The sequence below is a fragment of the Lepisosteus platostomus genome, chromosome 7 (assembly GCF_059453375.1).
Source record: "Lepisosteus platostomus isolate fLepPlt1 chromosome 7, fLepPlt1.hap1, whole genome shotgun sequence".
Lineage (NCBI taxonomy): Eukaryota > Metazoa > Chordata > Actinopteri > Semionotiformes > Lepisosteidae > Lepisosteus > Lepisosteus platostomus.
The window spans coordinates 41,755,739-41,781,098 of NC_142617.1; the positions used below are offsets into that span (position 1 = coordinate 41,755,739).

The window sequence follows — 25,360 nt, forward strand, 5'->3', positions numbered from 1 at the left end:
AATAAAAGGTAACTATAAGGCACTTAGGATGAAAGGGTCAGCCAAACACATTAAGAATTATGAACGAAAACAGTAAAATGTAAAATGGCATTCTTGCAAGGTACTGTATGAGACAGTGGGATTTTATTCTGGGAATTCCCAAACTAAAAAAAACCCGGTAAGGGAAATAATTGATAAAGGGAAAGACTGTACCACAGAGGAGCCTATTCAGACTTACAGTGCTATTATTTGCCTCACCTTTGAGAATAGACAAACATCTAGCCCCCTGGCAATCTGTACTGGTGGCACTGCAAAGACAGCCAGCACAGACATTAATTTGGATTGCTCAGTCAGTCCTAGCAAAGCGGAATTATAATTACTTTGTCTAAAAACGCTGGTAGCCTCGGCTGAAAGGACAAAGGCTGAAGCGGAGCCAGAGATGTGAGGAGTTATTTCCTGTAAACCACATGAGAGAAAGAGGAGGTCTTATAAAGCAGCAGTGCACTGTTAAAGGAGAGCAGAACAGGAGTAGCTCCTTGTGTGCAGCCAGTAAAAAGACAGTCCTAGCCCAGTGAACACAGAGAGACCCCCCCCTCACCCCATACAAAACTTCCATCAACTCCAGGCTGGGAATTTCAACAGAGTCCCGAATTTTCTGAAGAAAATCAAAGATCTAGAGACCCAAAGAGGAAACAAAACCTGCTCCAATGCATCAAACAGTGGACTTTGCTCTTTTCTATTTGTGTAGGTGAGCCAGATGACCTCATACAAACCAGCCCACACTTTGTGCAAAGCCAAGGTAAGGAAAACGTGCTCATTTTCTGCTTCTCACTTTCTAATGGTTTTAAAAAAAAACTGAAGAGGAAGATTCATGTCCTGATTTTTAGCTCAGTGCTATAAGAGGACTGATTATGTTTTTCCCCCGTTTGCTGCTGCTGGTCTTTTTAATAGAATGCAATTGCTGCCTCTTAATGTGTTCAGGTATAATGGCAAAGAAACAAAACAGGTAATAACAGCAAATGTGTCATTTACTCTTCTGGGCCATACACTATTGCTGTCGCAATTTTTAATTGTCAATGCTGATAAAAGCTACAGAAATTGCTGTTGTATGGATTGAAATTAGATAATGAAAAGTCACCATTCTTCTCTAGGTCCAAGCAAAGGTAATCAAAATAAACCTAATCAATGTTACTCAACAAGGTTCAATAGAGCTGTTAAGAGAAAATGAAAAATGCACGTCTCATGAGGAATGGGTATCATACAGACAGAATAATCAACAGGTTCAAAGCTACGCTTTCTTGCTTTAAAAGAAACTGCACCATATGCCCTAATATTCCACAGCTTTAACCGTGTCGTAGCCTTCTCACACCGCTGTTTTTTTACATTAGCTACATTAAAGAGCAGCGAAAGTGAGAAGCAATCTGACGGAAATTACAGCAGACGCAACAGTTAGATAACAGAGGGAATGTGTCAAAATTCATCCAGCAAGGCGTGGTCGACAGGTTGTTACATATCCCAATTACAAATTTACCATGGTTCACAAAAAAAAAAAGTGCAAGGCATCTGTTCCTAATAGCTCAGCTATCAGAATGCACATACAATGCTTTACTTTATCTCGCTAGGATCTAAACTTTTTTATCTTGGTATACCACAATCGACAAAAATTCTAAAGAGAAAAAATGTGCAATATTATACCCATATTATTATATGTTGTTAAAGTATCTGACTATTCAGTGAAGACCATCCTTAGCAGAAGGCACTTGAGATTTGGTAGGTTTTTTTGGGAAAGCTGCTTGAACAAGCATGTCTTTGTAAAAAGGTGTTAGTTATATCAACCATGCCAAACAGCTCTCAGGTGTCAAATACAGTTACAAGTATTGCAGGGAGAAAGTTACAAAATAACATATGTTTCAATGCATCACGGCAGAAAGATTCACAGACCTAAATAACTTCCAGATCTTCAACTATCTATTGCCTATAAAGATAGGAAATATGAGCACAGGCCATGTTTTTTACAAATTTAGGGGTCATAAGATAATTAGGGGTTATAATGGATAAGCGCCATGCTTTCCATTTTCAAATCACTGAACTGCAGCAGATGACAGCAGTATGGCTCAGCTTTAAAACCACAATATGACCATGGCTTTAAACCTAAGGTATGCATTTCAGAAATGCGCAACATTGTACTCAAGTTCAAATGTAGGTAACAAGACAAATGATGTGTCTAAAACTGCAATTTGTCTACTTCATTTTTGTCTAGATTTAAACGGGTAACAAAGTGCTGAAATATTCCTCTATTATTTTTATGATTCTTAAACCCAGCTCCCAGAATGCCTCTCATCCCCTTGCCAGCCTTGAGCAGTCATTACAATCACCTGGCTATGAGGAGTGACAGGTCTAATATAGCCAGACAAATCACCCTCACCTATACACAATGTCTCCCAGGACCCCTGCAGTGTGCAGATAGCTTACTACCATTGCATATATTAGGTAACAATTGATACAAACCCATCTTCTAATGCAAGAAGCTGCAAAAATGTGTTCTTGGCCTACTTGAGTTACTTGATTCAATAATTCCAATTAAAATAGGTAAAATAGCAATTGTAAAATAGGACCTGAACATGAACATTCTAAGCCATTTTTGGATAGAACAGTAGACTTTAAAAGAATCTTATTGAAAGATCTTGAAAAATAAGTACTGCATATCGCTCTGATGTAAAAAAAAAACTGCCACAAAGATAAAGACTGTAAGAGAAGCTATTAATAATCAAACAATTTTAGACAGAGTCAAAGGGAAACTAAAAAATATTGGTGCAGGGCATCTTACTTATTACCAAACCATAGACAACTAATATAGAATTCTATAATAGAATATGGAGTCCTTCACATGACCTTCAAAATTCTTCTGTTGTACCACATCATCTACATCCAGCAGGAGGCTATGCAATCTCATGGATAAAAGGAATTTCTAGCAGGAGGTCCCCAGTTCCAGCTACGCACAGGCACTGACTCTCCCTCCATCATGCTAAACAAGTTACAGAAGACCACTGTGCTTCTCTCTCTCCCAGCAGTCACTCTGCAGGGGCAGCTGCAGACGCCCTGGCCTGATCAGTATAAATAATTGTTATGCTCGTGATTTGTTACACAGGTTAACTGCAAAAGCGTGATTAAATAAGGACTTCAGATTTTAAAAACATTTTCTTAAATTGGTTCTGCGACAAAAGCCAGCTCTCCTCCTTCCAAATGCAGGTGAAACACACATGGATGTTCTGTAGACCACTTTAAACAGTCATTAAAATATTAAACCCAGTGGAAATCATCAGAATACATGTATGCGTATCTGAGTAAGTGTATCTGAAATCGAAAACAGATGCACTTTTTTACACAGAAGGTAGCGGGAACGTGGGACAAGGTACCCAGCCATGTTGTTAAAGCCAATACCCTGGCTGGGTACCAATATCCTTTATTTGTATTCTAATTGAATACAGTGTAGTAGCTTCTTTATTGAACTTACTGTATGGCACATTCGGTGTATTTTGCACATTTCTCTCTCCTAACGTAGTTTTGGATAAATTGATGAGTGCAGTGAAAGCAACTAGTTTCTTAGGGAATGAAATTAGCATTGCACCTCATTGCACTTAAGTAAATATATCACTGATGAATGCCCAATGACACCTGATTGGATAAGCTCCTTTTGTATGGAATATTTAAGAGTACAAATACCAGATAATGGACATGCCTGCAGTAAAATGAGAAAAAGGAAACTGACTGCTAAAGAAATGTTATTCCATTTGAGATTACGATGACTAGATAGTCTTAACAAATTAAAATATCTGATTATACCTCAGACAGCTCCCGGTACTGCAACTAATATAACTCTCACCGCTACAAGACAATGTATGTGTAACAGTGGATATCAGATGTACATATCTCAAAAACCACTGACAAAGAAGATCATCATAAGGATAGATTAAGTTAACTGTGCAAAATCCACCAGCAAAAGCCATAAACTAAATATTTTATTAAATTAACTGGATCTGTTACTGATTGCTGATCATGGGTACGGTATTAAATATTTCAAATTTTTCTCATTTGAATTCTACAATTTCTATTCCAAATCACAGCTAGTGCAACTTCTGCCACTACTGTTGGATCAATAGAAGGCAAAGTTGAAAGCAAGAGGTGTTGTCAGCATGTAAAACAGATACCTAATCTAAAACCCAGATTGCTTCATTCTCTGGTAAACCTGAGTTTATTGGAGGTTTTAATAATAAGCTTACACTTATATAGAGCTTTTCTGGACACTCCACTCAAAGCACTTTACAGTCAACCACCACCAATGTGCAGCCCCACCTGGATGATGCGACGGCATCCATAGTGCGCCAGAACGCTCACCACACACCAGCTATCAGTGGGGAGGAGAGCAGAGTAATGAAGCCAATTCATAGAGGGGGATTAGTAGGAGGCCACGATTGGTAAGGGCCAATGGGAAATTTGGCCAGGACATCGGGGTTACACCCCTACTCTTTTCGAGAAACACCCTGGGATTTTTAAGGACCAGAGAGTCAGGACCTCAGTTTTACGTCTCATCAGAAGGACGGCCCCTGTTTACAGTATAGTGTCCCCGTCAGCACCCCCTGCTGGCCCCACTAACACCTTAGTTTTTCCCAGGAGGTCTCCCATCCAGGTACTGACCAGGCTCCCTCCGGCTTAGAATCAGTGGGTTGCCAATTGTGAGTTGCAGGGTGATATGGCTGCTGGCTTCAAGACATGCAACACTGTCTGAAACATCAAATTAGTGTGTTAATTGAGATAACTTTCTGACTAATACTGTAGATGGTGTCAGAAAACTGTGAGCTTATTCTTCTTACTCTTCTTGCATTACTGACAATCCTGGCATATCCTGCTGTGTACTGTAGATCATTAACAGCGAAACAGACCTCTGGGTCCACAGCTGCCAGTCAAATGCAATGTTTGCAATGACCAACAAACAAATAGCACAACTACTCCCGCCCCAGAGGGTCCGGTGGTTTGAAGGCATTAGCAATCTGGGTCTTGTGGACTTCGGTTTTTATGCAACTGCTAAACAACGTGTTTTTCCATCTCTCACACATTGGTCTGGAATATAAGCAGCTCTGGGATTTCTGAAACTTTTTTCAGGCTCGTGTGACAATGCTGTCTTAACCAAATTTTGATGTTCTTAAATCTCTTGCTGGTTAAAATAAATGACTCTGAGTAGGGTACTTCCATCCTTACAAGTCATCAGCAGCTTTCCAATTTGTTTGCAGTGCAAATATTTATACTTGGCCAGGGATTTCAAAGACAATAAAGCCTGAAAATCTGCACTAAGATGTAATTACAGTACATAAGATCTGAAGCAAACTATTTTTTGGGGGTGCTCATCCGATTGTGTTGTTTCCAAAACAGATAGTCAGCTTTCATCGAGACTTTTCTATTCTGCGCTCATTGCGTTATTGTACAGAAATATTCCTAAAATGACCTATTGCCACCTCACGTCTGCACAGTATAGCATGTCCCATGCTTGAAGGAGCTGAAACGTTTCAGCAGTATTACTTAACAAAGTTATCAACCATTCCAATTGTGTCACCAAGCATGGGGAGAAAGCACACCGACAGCGGACAGAACAAATATAAACAGATTTGAAAATAATTGAAATAAGTCTCATGCAATCATTCTCAGTCATGTTTACGCTCTGCAGAAAGGGCTGAGGAGGAGTGTCTGGGCCAGGATTCAAAAAAAGCATAAGAGGAAGGTCTATATCTACATTCCACCACACACTAAACATGCCACAGATGGATACTTACACCGTATTATCACAAGAGGAACACACAATTATTTTTTGCCCAGCAACAGGACCCGGTAAACTTTTGGAATTCATGAGGAACTACATGGCTCCTGTCTAACAAATTACAAGCATCACTTTTTCTTCCACAAAATTAACTTGGACATTTTTTCTCCATGTTTTTCAATGCAAAGGCTCTTTAATAAGAGGTCCAGACTGTGTAAAATTAAGCATGACTAATTTCTTAGCTTTGTGGCCATTTCTTTTTTGAAAGCAGACATGATACCATGAATAGATGTGGCTGAAGTGGGTAGCGTTGAAAGAAATAAGGAAGCTAAAATACCACAGTCTTTTCAAAGTTCTGAACTCAGAATACAGGACACTGCTTTATACCTCCGTAGTATATTTGGACCCTTGTGTATGCAAAGAGCAGATAAAAGCTTATAGTTGCATGTGGGTTTATTACTGTTCCATATAAAAAAACAGAACACGCAGAGAAAAATGGATAAGTTAATCTTGCTTGAGGGATAATTGCTCTAAGCCTGGATGACACTGAAACTGGCCCACCTGCTGTTCAAACCCCAAGCTTGATGGAAACATTCACTAGCAAACACCAAGACTGCCAACAAGTACTGGGCTTGGAATTCCTATTTGGACGGGTACGATTATGTTTTGGTGTAATTTGGACGAAAATTACCAGAACACATCATCTAATTGACCCTTGGTAGATCTGAATATATTGGATTTAAAGTTCAAAAACTGTGCCAAGCATTAAATCCATTCAAAACATGTCCTAAATTCTAAATGTGCCCTGTATTTTTCCATTTTAAGGTTTACTTGTGTGAAATATTCAAACTTGGTGCTGTAAACCGAGCTACTACAGGTTTGTCCAATATGTCCCATCTAAAAAGTTTACTTTTCCAAAACAAGAACAAAATAGAAAAAAGGGCAGCTGTACAAGACAATTGGCTCTCATTTCCTCTTATTCATATGGGTAGCAAAACCACATTTTGCTATTAAGACGGTGTATAAACATTTAACTAGTGAGATCATACTGCACTATTCTGTAGACCAGTTTCACATAATACTGATACAGAGCAAGGAGAGGAAAAGCAGTTTAGACAGGTATACGGTAGCTTTAAACAACTGGAGAACCTGCAGAAAACCCACTGAGATAATGCAGACTCTACATAGACAGATCCAGATTCAAACCCAAGACCCTGGAGCCGAGAAATTATCAAATGAGAACCTTTTAATGGTTATTACTAAAACCAATATGGATTACAATAAAATCTCAGCAGGTGAGGTGGGAGCAACTGGTGCCTTTGTTGTATAGGTCCATCAGGAGCTTCATAATGAAATGGAAAACTTTCACATGAATCTGCCTCATAATGGACTGCTGCATGTGACTCTTATTTTTGAACATTTCTGCTTTGAACAAAGCTGCAAAGTGACCCAAATTTACAGACTTACATTACAAAGTAAATATTTACTGTGGCAGAGGTCTTCCTTTTGCTTTATTCTGCCTTAGTGGTTGTAATCTCAAGTTGAAAACATTCCGTAATCAGTTATTTTTCTTTTACAGGCTAGGCATCTGTGCTTTTTGGTCCTCCTGTGTTTCCAACTGGCTGTGGGAGATGTCCCTGGGCCATGCAGACACTCGGTGACGGAGGATCACCTGAAGAAAGTCAACAGTCTGGTAAGACTATTCTTTGCTAAAAGGCTTTGTAGGGGTATTAAATTGTAAGCCAGATGTATTACCAGCTCTGCTCACTGCATGCCAAAGTTTCAAAAATTGAAACATTACAGAGATGTGCAGAGAGTCAGACCGAGCTTCTCTTCCCACCCCTTGCTCCTGTGAGTTACTGTGTACAGCTTATACTGTAATTACTCACTCTTCTAAAGAGAGAGTATTACTCACTCTTCTAAGTCTGAGACATTGGCTGAATCACAAAATAAGTCTGTCATAGCAAAAAGTAACCAATTAATTCCTTAAGAATGAGCGAGATGCTTAAAGGCAGGGGAAAAAAAGTGTTCCAACAGCCACATTTCCTGTTCTTAAGCACATTTTAAATAACAAAACGCAATAAACAAAATGTCTGTAGCAGGTATGATCCTTGTGGAAATTGAAACTACAGTATCTTGAAATAACAGATTACTCCAGTAATGGTTACAACAACTTAAAAGTTAATCTGAGATGGTTCTTAGGGAAGAATTCCAGGATTTCAGAACCTTTACTACAGCTAACAAATGGGATGTCATATAAATGAAAGACCAAAAAAGGCCCACAATGGTCACATTAATAAAGAAGTTTCTGTTTTGGGGAAAAAAAATCCTCCTACAGAGAGCTACTTGCCTCACAGAGACTCATCTCAAGACAGGAAAATGGAATGTACAAAGCATTTCTCTTATTATACAAGCAAAATAACTCATTATTGTCATGTCATTTGCCAAACCGCTTCATACCATACGGTGTTGCGGGAAGCCGGAGACTACCCAGTAAGCAACGAGCACAAGGCAGGGTACACCCTGGAGGGGGCGCCACTCCATCGCAGGGCAAGTGCAAGCCAATCAGACATGGGGACAATTTGGAGGCCACGGAAAAGGCCGGGGGGGGGGGGGGGGGGGGGGAATTTGGCCCGGACTCCAGGATAACTCCCTACTCTTATTGAGAAATGCCAGGGATCTTAAATGACCACAGAGAGTCAGGACCTTGGTTTAATGTCTCATCAAAAGACGTTATTCATTAACAAAAACAATGAGATTTCAACAATTTGACAGGCTAGACAAGAGACTTTTCAACAACATATAAATGTATCCTTGAGTACACCTGCTGAGAACTGGATGGTTGTGCAGCTCCTTCCACTCAGAAACCGAGATACCACCGTGTGGTGGCTACTAAGGACACTCACTACAATAAGATGCAATTCCAGGCAGTGACCGGTAGATAATTCCATGTATTCCTTTTATTTCTCTGGTCAATCTGATCAATGCGTCACGGCAGGACATATTGTATGATGCAGGGACAGAATTTCAGAGAATTGCCAAAGGAGCTAAATTTCAGTCGCTTCTGCTTTACCTCTCTAGAATCATATCTATTATATTGTAGTACAGTAGCTTTTCAAATGCTGCACATTTTTCTCATTTTGCACAGCATGAAAAAAGCAAATCAGACGTTGATAGTTTGAGTGGGCATCCTGTCATGTGTCACAGATACGCCAAGCAGCACTGTTTATGCCAGGAGAAGGCTCAGGGTCCTCTCGGCCTTCTGGCTAAGCATGCAGCAGCAGTGGCAAGAGCCAAGCTGCCTCTTACTAGCACTAACTATCCTTTGTGGGCTCTCTGAGTAGGTCTGCAGGCTGGCACCAAAGGAGCACATCCACAGGCCTCATTCCTTCCCATGTCACACTGGAGAGCCAGGCCGTAGAACAACTGGTCATTCCAAATTGGGTGGGCATCTATCAAAACTTGCCACTGCAGATTATGGTACAAACTGCTAGAAGAAGAAAAAAAAGAGTCCAATCAAAGAGTTAAGGTTGCTGGGAAAACAAAGTCCTTCAGAAAAGCATGCCCCTGCCCGCATTGCTGCATTACAAAAGACCTGGCAGATTAAAACTGAAAGAGCGGTGTCGGCTTTCATTGCTGTGAACTTTGAACTAAAACGACTGAAAATGCAAACAAACTGAAACGACTGCGCAGCTCTCCGGATTCTGCCCCAATGACCAGCAGCAGGCTGGTGCTTTTGACAATGCACTCACCTTCACAGGCATGCCGAAAACACACACACAGACACTGTGTGTACGTGTGCACATACATTTGTCCAAACTTCTAAATGTTACACGTGGAGTGCAGGAACACAGCGCGAGACTGGGCTGGGCCTGGGATGGCTGGACTTCAATCAGAAACTATGTTCCCAACTCCGCAGTTGCTACAGCGCTCTGCGCTCTGTTTCTTGCCAAACTGCATGGAACTAATGAAGTAAAAAAACAGCACAGTGCTCGTGTGTCAAGTGTTGAGAAGGTCATTAAGACTCAGGAAAGTGTATTCCTCCTTTCAGCACGTGCAGCTTCAAGGGTCACAGTGCTGAGATAAATAATATTAATATCTGATAACGTACTCCATTGCTTGATATTTTTAGCAAAAGAAGCAAGCCACAAATCCCCCTCCTTGTCCATATCCTTAAGTTAATAAACTCGCCTTTTCTTAACTTTGCAGCTTAAAGAAAAAACGTCTGAATTCAACCATTTATATTATCTAAGAATTCTAAGAAAACACGTGGATAAAAGAAATAACAAAAACTTACAAGTCAGGTAATCTGCTGTAAACATATCAGCGAGTGAAAAGCAGTGTGTGGTGCAAGGCCAATCTTTTTCCTCCCATCAGTACAAACTTCCTCTGCAGAGTCAAGTATTTTTTCAATATACTCTTTCTCGTATAGGATACATTTCTCTTATACTGTAGCATGCATTAAACCCTTAGCTAAAACTAGAACTGATATCCGTAGTATGACTAAGGTTTGACGTCTTCAAGCAGATTTACTTCAGCTGCAAAAATGCTCAGGCCACGTGTTCTTATTTTTTAAACTACCCAAAAGTCAAAATGGTCTATTTTTTATTTTCCAGATTGCAAACCAGATGCAAAATGGCTGTGCAATTACATATACATTCACAGAGCAAGGCAGTCTGGTAAGTATGTTTCCTGAAGTTCATACCATTTATTAAGATGCCATCGTAAGCAGTATGTTAACGACTTCAGTTAGATAAATATATATCAAACTCATAGATGTATAAAACAAGCAGTTTTATAGTAGGCATCACCAGAAGGTCGTAAATGTTCAACTTCCTCACATTCACCAACAGAACATTGAATGTTTTTTTCCACAGGCAGAGGTGGACAGGAAATTGACCATGACTGTGGAATTTGCATCTTAAATGGCCCTTTGATGCCTTAGATGGCTTAAATGGCTTATGTGAACAAGCTGATATCATTTCCTGCTCTTTTATCATACACATCTCAAGTTAGATTTTAACATCCTTTGCTACTGCTCCTTTTTTAGTGTTACATAACATTCCTCCCATGCACAGCAAAGGGAACTGCTCAAAAGACTTAACGAAGACCAGTTCAGTGTGTAAGGAAGTGTGCCAGAGAATTGCATGAATTTGAACAGTACACATTTAGAAGAGTGCAACAGTGATCCACTTTCCCCCATTGTGTTAAAAAAGCTGAATCAGAAGCTTTGTAACACCAGGAAAATACAGTTGAGTATCAATGCAGAGATGAGTAGCTTGTTTTACAGGAAAAGTGAATACTGTGCATTTTCTTTCACACTTGCCAAAGTCCCACAGTGCTTGCCGGAGAGCTATCCTAACACAGAGGAGTCACATGGGTCTCACTTCAGACAGTGCATGCTCACAGACACAACACATGCAGTCTCCACAGAAGGCACCACAGGCCAGAGTCGACACATCTACACAAAACAGTGCAGCTTCATACACTACAACACACAGATCAGGATGAAGTGTTACCTTTAACTGAGCTGAGCTTTCTGTTCTTTCTCTGTATCTTTCTTTGTGTATTTATGTGGTGTGTGTTGTGATGTCTATCTGCAGAGTGACACTTGCTATGTCAAAGCTGCCTTCCCCAAAATACTGGAGCTTCTCAGAGACCACTTCAGTTATGGCAAGAGCTCAGACAACTACCAATACGTGCAGGCGGTGAAAAGGCTGGTGCAGGAAATTTACACACAAAAATGCATCCAGGAGATCAATTTGGAGAGGGAGGTGAGTGATCCCGCCTTTGCAGGAATGCTGGGTGAATTCCAAGGCACACGACTCAGCCCTGAAGTGTTGTGACCACGGGAAAGCCAGCAGGCCTACACTCACCACTGAATGTGAGCGAACACAATCCTCCTAGGATTATCTTCAAAGGGGACAAGGAATTCTCAAGAGCCTTAGTTTTGTCACGTCAGCTCCTCAAGAACTCAGATTTTAAAAAACATTAGACGATTAGGCACTCATTACCTATTACAACAATCAAATGTTTGCTGTACAGACATAACTGCAGTAAAAATAAAGCTGCTGTTCATTTTCAAAATCAAAGGAAAACTTTTACAGTACCTCCAGGAATGCGGTTTAAAGAGGGTCTGACAACACTGGCATAACCTCGAAGCACAATTTTTATCATCCTCAAGTGACTAGTGAAGCCTGTAATTCAATTTGGGTAATAGAATAATGGACAGATCTACTTAGAATGTGAATGTGAGAGTGTTTAAGATTATCTTTTCCATCCCTGAAATCAATCAAAGGAAATAAAAGAAGAAATAGTTTACCGACAGGAATGATAATAAAATCATGGCTGGGCAACAGATTATCCTGTAAAACAACTCCTTGTTTGAGACCAGAAGAGAGACAGAAATTGGAAATCTGTAAAAGAAACAGCCAAAAGAACATGAGAATACAAAAAAGGTTACAAACAAGCAGAGGAGGCCCTATGGCATAGCTCATTTGTAAAAGGCAGTTTGGAACAAGCTACCCTGTAGTCTCGTTGAACCCTGGATCTGATTGAGAAATGACAGGACCAGATCTTCAGATTAATTAGGTAACAGCAAATCAAATGAACTGGACAGTCCTACTCTTGATTGTAACCTCTCATATTTATGTCAGTTTAACATGGGAACCATGGAAGTCTCATGAGTGTCTGAAATAATGGAGGTACTGTACTCTACCTGTTCACTTAACATATTGTCAGTTCTGTGACACCCAGTAATTGTTTGCAGTGCCAGAATACTCCCCCAAGTAAGGCTAAATTAACTCTGAAATGCAATTAGTGATCATGATTGGAAAGATTGGAGCTGAGCAAAGGCAGACTTCAGAATCAAGGTGGATGCAGGCAAGAGTTCTCCCAAAGAGACAAGGGAAAAGTGGTCTAAAACATGACCGTATCCTTACTTGTTACACAGAAACAAAATAAAATCAGTCCATAAAAGGTAACCGTGTTGTGGACCATAGCAATTCCTTATTTAGATTGTGGTACATGTGTACAGTCTTTGCAAAAACAGAAAATTTAAGATCACATATTTTTAAGAATACAGTGGCTCACACCAATCATTAGTTTGCAGAGAGAAAAGTGCACCTGGTCACTCAAATGTTTTAATCTTTTTTAAATGAAACCAATCTAAGTAGTGTCCTGGATTATAAATCTGTGCATCTCTTGATCAGATTAATCATAGCCACTTCTAGTTTACAAACTCCTTTCTCTATTTTTCCTTGACAACCGTCACAGGCAGGAACTGACTGACAATCTACAAGAAACTACCCGATAACTCAACCAGTTCATAAAACAATTTGACAGACAGGCCTCAGGGACTCAGTGACTTAAAGCATTAAAAACCACAGACATCTTATCTCATGTGAAAAAAAGTTCCTGCCGAGAGCTAAAGTTTAGTTTTTTATTTGAAAAAGCTCCCCCACTTTTGGAGTTGCCCGCACATAAAAACAGCACAAACATCGATGCTCAGACTGTTGATTCAAACTGCCTCTCATTTATCTCTCAAAAATAGGGACTCAGATTTCCATTTCTTTTTGTTTGTGTGTGTGGGTTTCAGTATGATCCAGCAAAGTTTGCCAAAACGTACACTGGCTCTCCAAAAGAAGCACTAGAAAAAGTACGCAAGGTCATCTCTCTTTACAAGAGTCTGATGACAAAAAACAACAAGCCGGTGAACTGGAACTGCGAGGACCAGTATGCAGAAGACATCCTGGAAACCACCACCAGTGTCAACACACCCACAGGTAAAGAACTATAGATTTACAAACTGAGAGCAGACAAGTTATTCTTCATGTGTAGCAGTGTGGAGCACTGCTGGGTTAGGGCTGTGGGTACCTGTTAAATTGTGGGTTCAAATCCCAGATGAGTTACTGCTCTTGTACAGATGAACAAGGTGCAGTACTTACCCAGACTGCTCTTGTAAAATACAGGCTCTATAAATGGGTGAGAACCAAATCTCGTTTAATTTACTATAAATGAGTGACTATGGAAAGACCTGGGGGAAATATGTTAATAGTGTTAAACTATGCTAATTACAAGATGTTTAAAGGGAAAAAGGAAAAACAAATGAAAACTAAAAAAGAGAGGAGTCTTAGATGGCGACAAGTAACTAGAATAGAGACTTTTCAGAGTCTTTCCACTGAAAATGACCATGCCAGGAAACTGGACATCATAGGAATTTTAGAATACATTGCAGAGCGTAAGGCTCTGAGGATTCATGTATATTTCAAATCACTCAGCTACTTGATTATGGTGCTTCTGGTGTTTGATGTTATGGGAGGGTGATGAAGGGGCACAATTTGGTAATAGTGTATTATTCTACTTTCAGCTCTAGAACCAGGAGGAGTAGGTTGCTTCATTAATACACATTTCTATCTCCCTGACAACCTCCAACAGCACTAGATAAATTGAAGAAGTCGGGATATTCCACAAAAATAGCTCTTGCAGTTAAAAAGGGCAAGCTTGAAGAAGCAATTATAACTTCTAAAAACAGATCATATATTTAGTTTCTGGCCTGAATTGATGTGAGAGTCTTATACAGGTGTACTATACTAAATACAGCCTTTTCTTCCCATATTCTTTGGCAATACTTTCAATTCAGGCACCATTATATCCTGAATTCCAGGGAGATGCTGTTAGCAATTTTGTTAGCAATTTTAAGAGCAGTCTCAATTTTGGTCACACTCCATTTTCGAGCATAGAATTGTGAAGAATTAGCAGCTCAAGAGCTTAAAATGCAGCATCTGATTTTATGCATGTTCGGCACGTTCCTGAGAGCTCAGACTACTGCTTAATGTTTCAGAATCCTTTTTCGGCAGACCTAGGCCGAGTAAAAGAAAAATTGGAGATAATGACCACTGTCATTTCTAGCTCAGATTAGACAGGATCTGGAGTGACAAGTGCTTGATGCCATTGAGTGGGGGGTCATTCAGTTTTTGAGGACAAGAAAGGAGTAATGGGGGGACCTCTTTCATCCGTTAAGGATTTGACCAAAGGAAACGAGCAGGTGGTCCATACCCTGTTGCCAAGACTGCACACTTTCCTGTTCTTGGAGACACTGAATAGTTGGGAGGTAAAATGTTGATGGCTATGTGGGATACATTGAAAGATGTGATGTCTAGGTCTGCAAGATGGACATTTTCCCTAAATTTTACTGTTGAGCCATTAATTTAAAAAAAAGTTAAAAAAACAATACAAAATTCACATCACTGGATAGTGCCTTCAGTGCATGAGTGACAGCTGACTACTGCTGATGGCCACGGACTTCACCAATCATTACAAGATTACAAAACCAATCACATCAGCCTTCCTAAAATGCATGCTATTAGTTCCTAGGTCTGCCTAGTGGGCCTTGCTTCTAAGAAAACATTTTGGTGGTCTGAAAGTGTTTTTCTTTTTTCGGCAACAACATCTGCCAGCTATTGAAATACTGTACTTGCATGGGCAAAAGCTCATGCAAGAGCAACAAGTGTTCCCAGCCTTCACTCTTCTTTACAGCTCATGGAAATGAGAGGCGAGCTGTACTACAAGCTGTAAACCACAAACATGTCAGATGTACACATTCCAGGAACCCCTTAATTAACAGGAAGATATGCATTACCACAATATTAGCCATTTTGCTTTGTTGACACACTGCACATGAATCCCTAGCATTCCTTCAGTAGTGCTCCTAAAACTACTACTCCTTACGAATTCCTTTAGAATTTGTTCCGGTTGAGAGATTTTTTGAGAGCAACATTTGATAATAGAATGAAGGATGAACAATGTTTATATAACCTTAGAAAAATGTGCGGTCTAACACTGCCAGGGGATTTTTACGCAAGATGTTGACTTTCTGAAGCACAGCCAAATTTGTAAACAGCAACATTAATCCCTCATTTATATTTCTTATACAAAATAAATTGCATACTTAAATTGTTTTCTTTTGTTTTAATTAATTTGCTTTAATTGAACTCAAAATGTAAATGCACTGAATGTAACTAAAACAAATATGTAAACCAAAGAAAGCCACCTACACTTCATAATCAAATTCAGAAAGAGGCAGGCAGTGCAGCAGGGCTTTTTCCAATTGCAGACTCGATTGTTCTAGAAAATAGAAAAAAAATCCCTTTGAGTCATATCCAAGATTTACAGTATAAATTCCAAAGTCAAAACATTCCATTTCCGAGACACTTTCCCCTCTTCTGCTTTTCTTCACAATTTTGCCTTTCAGTCTCAATCGTTAATGATGTAGTGGTACTTTGAATGCTTTGCTTAATCCTTGTGCCCTTCTCTGCTTTGATAATTCCCCAAAAGCTCTTCCTCATTATCTTCCATGAGCTTCTCCCTGGTAGGTTACAATATTTCTTTTTCCAATTTCCTGTAGGTCCTGTCGTATGCCAATGCTCTTGTCCAACTGCAGGTTATGGGTCTTCCGAAGGGGCTTCTTTGGCAGCCAACAGTTTATGGAAAGGCCTTCCAAAGCTCACTGCTTCCCAGCCTCCCACACAACCCTATGAGCAGTCAAATCCTCCTCAGAGGATCTCAAGCACCGGAGGCAGACACCTTCCAAATTCTGGCCCTGCCATGCTGGAGAAGCATCAGGGAAGCAGGAATACTATATCTGTGACCTCTCCTGATGGGAAAAAACAGAAGAAGACGACGACACTCTGGGACTACTTTGCCTTCACCGTGTCTGCATTTCCTAAAGCTAAGGATTCTTCTTCTTTTCTTACCTCTGGATACAGCACAGTTCCCACATCTTCCAACAAAGAAGATACTCAGAAAACAATAACTACAGATCCATTTATTCATTTTGATCCCTTATCACTGATACCCAGCACCCCTGAATACTTGGATCACAGTCACTTCTCCAGTAAACCACCGGAGAGCACGCCACTGACAGTTCCTAGTGTGGGCAGTATTGTTATAGAGGGGAAAAGCCCTTCTGAGACAACCTTTGACACTAAAGAGCTGACAGAGAGTTATACCCCAAATCTGGATGGAACAGCCAGGTTAAACACTGAAAAAAACACAGACTATGCTCATCTTGGGAAGGACAATATAATTAACTCTTCACCTTCCCTTGAAGATTCTATGAATCACCCAACCACTTCCTTACCATCCCAGGACACCCTGGTTGGTGATACACCCAATGGACCAGAAGAAAGTACAGCAATTGCCCTAATAGCCAAGAGATCAGTAGATCCCAGGATGGAGGGATCCTTCTATAATTCAGAGACAGACACTCAAATAAACCGGGCCTGGGCATCTGGTACACTGAATGATCCAGAAGAAAAGGAAGTTCTTGAAAGAATTCTGGGTAATTTCAGGAAAGGGTCACCAGTTCCACAAACTGTCAGCTACAATGGCTATCAACCTACACAGAGCACTTCAAGGCAAACCTGGCAAGAAAAGGTGATTCCCACTTGGATGCAAACTGAAGAGCGGTCACCGAGGTTATCTGCAGCTTTTAAAGGGCAACAAAGAACACCACTCTCTTCTACTATTTCACCTTCAAATACCCCACAAAGCCAACAGATTAATAGCAAGATCAGTAATGAGGAAAAGGTCATCCCAGGTAGTACGTTTAAACAGTTCATACTAACACCTGCACCATCTGTCTGCTTCACGTCTGTGCACAGTGTTGACCTTCCGATGCATGGGTATTCGGCAGGGTCACGCAGCTTTCTGGACACTTTGAAATGATCATTTCACCTGTCCACAGCGAGGACCGCTTTAAAAGAAGCTCTTTCAGGTCTTAAGGAGGAAGAAGCACTAAGGATTGACTGTTCCAAACATTAACTTTTAGGGACGAATGCTGCCTTCACCTCTAACCACTAAGAGCTGCTGAGTTTCTAACCCCTAAAGACATGTGGTCTCTTCCTTGTTTATTCTAACCTCTTGTTCAATTTCAACCACTAACAGTCAATGCTACCAAAATGTCTAACTGTTTTGAGTTCACCACAGGAGCAACATCCTGTCAGCAATGCAACAGAAAATGTGTGTTACAGTCTGTGTGTTTGTCTCTCCTGCTCCAGGCCCTCCCTCCTGCAAGTGATCTATGCACAAGCACTCAAACCTCTTCCATTTTGCCTGCAGGTCATGATTCAAGCACCTGGGATCATATCGACAAAAGCTTGGCTTCAGATCCAACAGCTCAAGACTCAGGGAAAGAGTCCCAAAGTGGAACTTCAGAGGACTCGAATAATTCTTACAAGCCTGCCTTCATTGTGGTGGCTGTGTGCGGAGGACTACTGCTTATAACCACCCTCTACTGCTTCATACAGAAAAAGGTAATATAGTTAGCATGAGGATGGCCATGCAACTACTGTATGTTTCCTGCAGACCACAGCTTGTGGAGTCTGATTAAGTCAGTGCATAAATGCCACAATGAAATATTTAACCCTGACTGAAAATCAGCTCCAATTTTCTTTGCATAACATGGCAAAGGCTACATTACAGTGCTTCTACAAAAAAAAAACAGTCCAGCTAAACTAAAACTGAATCTGGTAGCTCTTTGTACCAAGAAGAAAATGGCATGCTGATGTTTTAAAAATGTACACAGAAAACAAAATGGGAATATTTGATGGATACGGTTTTCAAATTGAATGACTTTAAATTATTCCCACATGGCATTGTAAATTGTATTTGCAGCTGCTGTTTTTCATTAATATGTGCTTCATTATACATTACACAGTTCCTTGAGTCACTAGAGCAAGCGGAGTTTGAACTGCTAAATTGGTTGCTACAGTCTTTTATCTTTAAGCTTTAAGCAAACGATTCTCAAAGTTTGACGTACTGTACATTTGATGTATTTATGTAAATAAATAAGGGTGTATGACAGCCCTGGACAACCCAGGAAAAGTCTTCTGCCAGTGGCTGCTGTATGTTCCTTTAAGAGTCTTGAAGAAGGACATTTTGAATGGTGTAATAGATGGTGTAACAGTACATTCTTAAAATAATGAGTTTCTGTGCGATTCGAAACTCTCCAGACAGTTGCTGTATTCTTGCACCACTGCGGAACAGAAGGAACTGCATGATCCCCTTCCCACTGCCATTTTAATAGAAGCAGAGATTAAATCAAAACTTCAACCCTGCCAAAATTCAAACCACATCATCGATGGTGGCGTTCCATCACCACATCCCTCTATCCAATAGAAAGGTGCCACAAAATGTATCTGATTTCTGCCAAAGAAAAGCTTTCCACTATATTATTTTTTTGTAATTTCCTTTCATTACAGATCTTGCCATTATTGCCTGTCAGGGAAAAAATATTTCTGTCCTCTGAGACGAAAAACATTTACTCGAATTGACTGCAGTTCCCTAATAACACTGCATTCCAGTCTTTCCTGTGTGTAACACCCTCTTCGAATTATTTCTCCCGCAGAAACTTGAAGCACTAAAACATGGATCACAGCATCATGAAGAAAGGTAAATTATTTTTCAAAAGTTTTTAAACTCCTAAAGTATAAATGACGAGGTGTTGCAGTATGTCCATTTCAGGGTTTGTTTACAGACCCTGTATCTGTTATTTTTGCACAAGACTTTTTAAAAATGACAAAATATTAAAATAAGATCTTCTGAAGAAAGTGACACATGAATTAGATGGTAGTCTATCTTCCATCTGCTCTCTGTATAATCCAAAATGTTAGAAAGACATTTAGAAAAAAAGATGGAGAGTTATGATGGAGAAGTACCTTCTGCATAAATGCATAATGTGCAATGTAAGAAACTCCCAAAATGTTCATATGTTATTGCAGTGTCCAAGTGATATTGGAAAGCAGACAGGCAGAACAATGTACTGTGTTGTGGAAAAGCACTAAAGACAAAGAACCCCCATTCACTTACTGAAAAATAGGCATCCTTTAGATTGTTTTTAAAAAAAAGGTTCACTGCCGTGAAAACAAATTTAATGGTTGGATTTAGATGATATCCGAGAACACTTGCATGTGCAATATTTTGGGAAACAATTAAAAAATGTTGTTTACAATGATGCAAGTTTAGCTTAAGGATGCTGTAACTACACTGAAACCCTGTACAGATGCAGACATTTGAGGGATTTGCTAAGAGGTTTAGGGATGAAGCAGCATGCAAACACCAAGACGTGGATGTTGACAACACTGAATGTGTGTTTTTTTCCATGACAGGGTAGACAACTGTAGCTCAAGAATTGCAATGGAGGAATCTGAACTTTTGGATAACTCTGGTAAGGCTCTTCTCAGCTGCTCTTGCTCTCTAGCCTTCTAGACAAGTAAACAAGATCCCAACCTCAGCTATGTTTCTTTCTAAAGCACCCTTGGTTTAGGTTTCTTTAGTTTGTAATTCAGAAGGCTCCATGGATTGACGCCCTTTCTCACTTACAAATCTCCCTTTATTAATCTCAAACAGTCTTTGGCATTTTTCTGCACTACCAAACTCTCCCATCCTATGCACAGGATTGCTACTGAGACCACAGACTACTTTTTCCACCATAAATCCTAGGTTTAACTTTGCCTAGCTCATGATTAGCCACACAAGGAACAGTCAACACATGCATCTCTTTAGAATGGTAAAATAAAAGCACGTCAGGTCTCAGAAATTGGTAAAAACTCTTAACTGATGCTTTTTCCTCTGTGGTTTTTATAGAACATTAATATAGGCCAAAAGGCACATAACTCAGCAATATATGAAGGTAACATATGCTCACCTACACACGTGCTACTATATAACTATATAACAGACTAATGATTGGTAATGGACACTCTCATTCAATCTCACAGATCAATGGCACGAAATACGACTCAAACAACAAACCATATTTTTCCCCTACTTAATGACTGCACATTCCAGAAAAGCCCTGTATTGCCTTAGAGGCTACATTATTACGAGAGAATGCTTTTTTCTAAACCGTTAAGCTCAAATACAGCACAGTGCATTTACAGCTCATTTCCTTCATCTGAGACATGTCAAACAATGAAAAAGGCTCAAATTTAAGTCGTTGATGGATGAAGTGACAGCTGCAGGTTACAACAAGTGCATATTGCAGATGGCTCATTTAAGAGATTGTGCAAAAAAACGCATTAGGAATGGGTCAGAAATAAAAGCAGGCAGCATTAAGCAATGATTTTCCATGATGTTAAATGGTATCTTTTGCTTTTTGTCTGAGAAATGACATAGTTCCTTGGGATTGTTTTCTAAACCAACTCTGGTTTCCTCCCTACAGATTCAACTCTGTAACTTGGCGAATCTCAAATATCTCAAATGTCAAATAACAAACAAACGGAGGAAGACTAAATCCTTTCCAAAAAGATTTTCACAGCATGGACTTATTTCACCCCTTAATATGGATTTTCTAAGTTGATAAGTATATACAGTATATATAGAATTCTATAAGGATATTAAAATATTAATAAAGTTTCTATATTTTTATACATAAAGACATTGTATCAAACAAAGATGAAGATAATGAAGAATATGGGTCGAAAATCGTTCATTCTATTGCAGTGTTCGACTGCACTGATGAAGAATTCCCCCAACAAAATGAAGCGGAGCAGAGCGTTCCCAGGCTGAGCGTGCGGCAGGGAACTGTAGAGGATGATGTCATTTTCAGTTGAGTTGATCTCCAAAGGAACAAGGGAGATACTGTAGCAGGATCCACTGGATACCGAGAGAAGGCAAACCCCCAGCCTTAATTGTGCCTACATGACTTGGCCATCTTGCTACTTCAAGAGACAGAAACCATAAAACTTAAAAAAAAGATGACAGAACATTCAAGATGTTTCCACTGTGACTGGGAACCACACTTGCTCTGAACTTCTTTCATGCCAAAAGACAAATCAGCCCCTCTCAGGGGCCACACTTACTGGGCTTCACAAAGGCTTCAAGTTTGGGTTTTTTTGTGGTGTAACTGGAATAAAATCGAATGTGAGGGGGAACCCCAGCAGGACTAAAAACTACAGTTCCTGCTGATGTCCACTAACTGGGATCTCAAGGCTTGTACCCCATTTACTGGATCTGCTCTGTCATATTGTGTGAGTGCTGGCCGATACTCAGTGAGGTATTGCGTCCAAGTTTCTACTTGGGGGCTTCAGGGTTTAATGATGTGAATGAGTTTTGACCATCAATCTCATGGGCTGTTGCTGTTTTATGTGGCAGTTAATGGATTGTGTCAGGATTAGGGCATGATTTCACAAAATAATAAGTTCAGTACACTCCTATTCCATGCAATACTGTACAAGTACAATAAGAACAGCCAAGGGCAATGACCACATAGACCCATGATACAGGCTTCTCCCCCCACAATTAAAATGTAACTGCAGCAAATCCATCCTCTGGCAAAGTTGTGGAAATTCAAGCAGACCTGTCTGCACCTTACAATAAGGGCTAAAGAAGTCCTCTAGCGATAACCTTAACACCATAAAAAACACATATTTACCGCACTTGAACTCAGGCCTGTTTAAAACAAAGCTTCAGTCTGGTAGCCAGGTGTAACTGTCTTGTTAGTAATTTGCAAAGCATGATGTTGCACCCCTTAAGCTTACGTTTGACCAAGTCAGGTTGGAAATTCTGGATACTTTAGTTAATAGAGCTTTTCTAGTTTGCCAGAGGTTTCTTGCTTTCATCCTGTGGAAAACAGCCAAGTACACAGCTTTGGAATTAGCCAGCAGGTTGGATTTTTTATTTATTTAACCCGAGCCTTAGTTACAGAGCATACAAATGCTTAAGTGTCTCATTACTGATTTACTGATCATTAAGCTTTCAATTAGCATTTCTCCTTTTATGGGAGGATTCTGTCCTAAAGGGGTTTAGTCATAAACCCACAGATGCAGTTTCAAACTTATGACTTCTCAGCCAAGCATAGATGCCACCTGGGGTTTATTGAATGAGCAAAGTTCACTGTGCCGATGGTCTCCCATCACAGGAGACCAGTGTCCCCCAGTGATGGACTAAATGGAGTCTTCCCTTTCTGGCTTCTTCCTGCACACTGCAGGCTGGTACAGAACATGGTTGGCTTCTTGAAAGCACGAAATACTGTTTCTACATTCTGCATAGGAGTTCTGCATAAGGAGGAAGAGACTAAATGGATCATGAAACAGATATTTGTGAACAAAAACTTTTAGTAACCTCAAACTAAAAGCTCACAGGAGGATGCCATTTGGCCCAAACTGATTTTCCACAGTATATAAAAAACACAAACACAAACAGGGTGTTTGAAATGATGCTGCAAGATCAGATGTACATAATCAGAAACTTAGGTTTCAAGTGACACAGACAATTCTGCAAACATCAGCCAACTATCAGTAAACCAGAAACGTACAATCGTCAACAAAATTTGAAATTCTATACAAGGAAATCATTTTTGCTTTGTCCTCTTCCTCTTTGATCCAAGAGGAGTAATCCCCCCCAAGTCACACTTCTCTTCTTTTAACCTCATCTCTCAAATGTGCCTCAGGCTGTAAAAAAAATGATTTGACCGCTTACTTTTAGATTGTAAGTAATAAAGCCTGTCACAGGTCATTCTTCTATGAACCTCCAGGATTTGATAACTGATGGTGCTTCATTGGAGAATAGCACATGCTGAGGAAGGACACATGCCATTTCCTTTCCCCTAAGCAAATTGCACTATAGTCACAAACCAAAAGCTTAACTTGCAACAGACTCCAGCTGTGATTTCATGAGCTCTACATCTCGGAAAATCTTCTCAATGTGAAGCAAAACCCCAGCTCAATCTGCCTTTCTCTGTCCTCTTGGTTATGTTCCTTTCCCAATTAAAAAATTAATAACTGCTAACAGGAGGTCTGGTGGAGTGGAGATTATCACCACAGTGTCAAAGCTCTAGGGTTGATTCCATCCTTCGGTGTCTGAGCCAAACGCATGTTCACCCCATATTTGCTGGTACTTCCCCCAAGCTCCCAAAGACCTGCAGGACAGGTTTGATTGGCTCCACTCCTGACTCTCTTACGGATTTACCCCCCCATGAGGAAGGAACGGGAAAAGGAAAATGGACTCCCCAATACATTTTCTGCACCTGAGTCAAGTGGATTTGGAACCTCTATCCTCCTATCAACTGTTCGGGTTATGGGATGAGAAGAATGAACACCACAGCCTCAGTAGACAGGTAGATTTTATAGAGTTCGTTTAAGTTATCCACAGCACTAGAAACCATAACCGAAATCTCAGTAGATGAGAAAACGAGGGTTACAAAGTCTTACCTGATTTTTTTCAGATCATGCAGCTTACCTGACTGATTTGTAAGAGTCAGCCTAAATGTTTTTACAGTATTAATATTTTGCATGTATATACAGTAGCCCTTTGAATCCCAAAGCACTTTATATATAAAAAAGGATCTTATCCACCCATCACTGATATGTAGCTCCCAGAATGTACCAGCAGCCCTCCTACAGTATACCATAGATCAGGGAGAGAATTAAGGAGGACATTTAGGGAAGCGAGAGTATCCAAATCTGTGGAATTTCACCAGGACACCAAAGTTAACACAACTACTGTTACAAACACTGTGAGGGGATCATTAATGGACAAGCACTCATTAAATAACCATTGTTACATAGTGTACATATTCTCAATGTTGTTAACCGACATCCTACTGAACGCTTCCTAATCCACTCACCCATTCACCTGCTACACATGGTCTTTTTAATTTCAATTCATTTGTTGTGGTGATGGTACTGTATCCAGCATTCGAATGTGTGCGAGTCAGAAAAGAAATGGGGCCGAATCAAGTTGGTTTTGAGCCATTGGTTAAATCGGTTATACAATAAAGAAAAAAAGAGGAAAAATGGGAATGGACTTAACATGTGGCTTCTTGAGAGCAGACAGAAGGATGACGCAAGACTTGCAAATTATTTCTGAAATGACATTGCACTTGTTTTCTCGAAAGTGAGCAGAACAATTCAATTTTGCTTTTTGGGCACTGATTGGTTTTCATGGAAAGGTCTCGGCGACCTGACCTTGGCACTGCTTAATGGACCTGAATCTATATTTTCTTGCAATCACTGCTGTTGTTGAGACCTGCATTTCCTTGATGGACCCAGATGTTCTTTTCAAACATTATTAAAGCACAAGAGTAATAACCCCCACTTACAAGTGTTCATGGGTACTATACTTTATCTTTCCCTAAGATAATACTAATAAAACAGTGTAAATATACATACAGTATATAAATAATGCTACAGCTATAAGAAATGGTTGCAGGTCGGGACTTACAAGAGAAAGAATTAAGACTTCTAGAATACCAGCATGCTCATTTGGAAAAACCATAACTAAAACATTTTTTGCTTGCATAAATAAAATGAACATTCATTTTAGCTTTAGAAACCTGTACTCCTTGGTTCTTCATTCTTGTTACAGTCTGTGTAAAATGCAAGTGTGACGTACATACCTATGTAATTACAGCGTTATAACATGTACTTGATGTTCAATATGTATTACAACTAAGGCGCTCAAAAACACATTTTCTATTTTTGGTTTTAAATGTGCATTACACCGTGCAAATACAGCATCATAGTCACTAACTGAAATCAAACAGCAGGGCCAAGCAGCAGAGGCGCTCTG

The 25,360-nt window shown here is 40.0% G+C and overlaps 2 protein-coding genes across 3 annotated transcripts in view; one reads left to right on the forward strand and one right to left on the reverse strand.

The window, feature by feature from the left end:
* Window positions 1-25,360, reverse strand: part of optc (opticin) — a 132,612-nt gene that overhangs the window by 87,163 nt on the left and 20,089 nt on the right. The gene's annotated exons all lie outside the window — the stretch shown is intronic.
* csf1a (colony stimulating factor 1a (macrophage)) lies at window positions 459-24,885 on the forward strand. Of its 2 annotated transcripts, XM_088640454.1 has the most exons (10): window positions 459-778; window positions 7,368-7,481; window positions 10,405-10,467; window positions 11,392-11,562; window positions 13,386-13,572; window positions 16,194-17,387; window positions 17,909-18,102; window positions 19,197-19,240; window positions 19,957-20,015; window positions 21,012-24,885. In XM_088640454.1, exons 1-10 carry the CDS (start codon window positions 737-739, stop codon window positions 21,023-21,025), a joined length of 2,082 nt encoding a protein of 693 aa, XP_088496580.1. In that variant the 5' UTR covers window positions 459-736; the 3' UTR covers window positions 21,026-24,885. The 2 variants fall into 2 exon arrangements, with proteins under 2 accessions (XP_088496580.1, XP_088496581.1); XM_088640455.1 differs by lacking the exon at window positions 16,194-17,387 and having other exon boundaries at window positions 476-778.

What these genes read in the sequence shown, in the direction of transcription:
- csf1a (XM_088640454.1), top strand. Translation starts at nt 737, where the DNA reads ATGACCTCATACAAACCAGCCCACACTTTGTGCAAAGCCAAG. An exon ending in ACACTTTGTGCAAAGCCAAG is followed by an intron (nt 779 to 7,367) that starts GTAAGGAAAACG and finishes TTTCTTTTACAG; the next exon opens with GCTAGGCATCTGTGCTTTTT. An exon ending in ACTGCTTCATACAGAAAAAG is followed by an intron (nt 18,103 to 19,196) that starts GTAATATAGTTA and finishes TTTCTCCCGCAG; the next exon opens with AAACTTGAAGCACTAAAACA.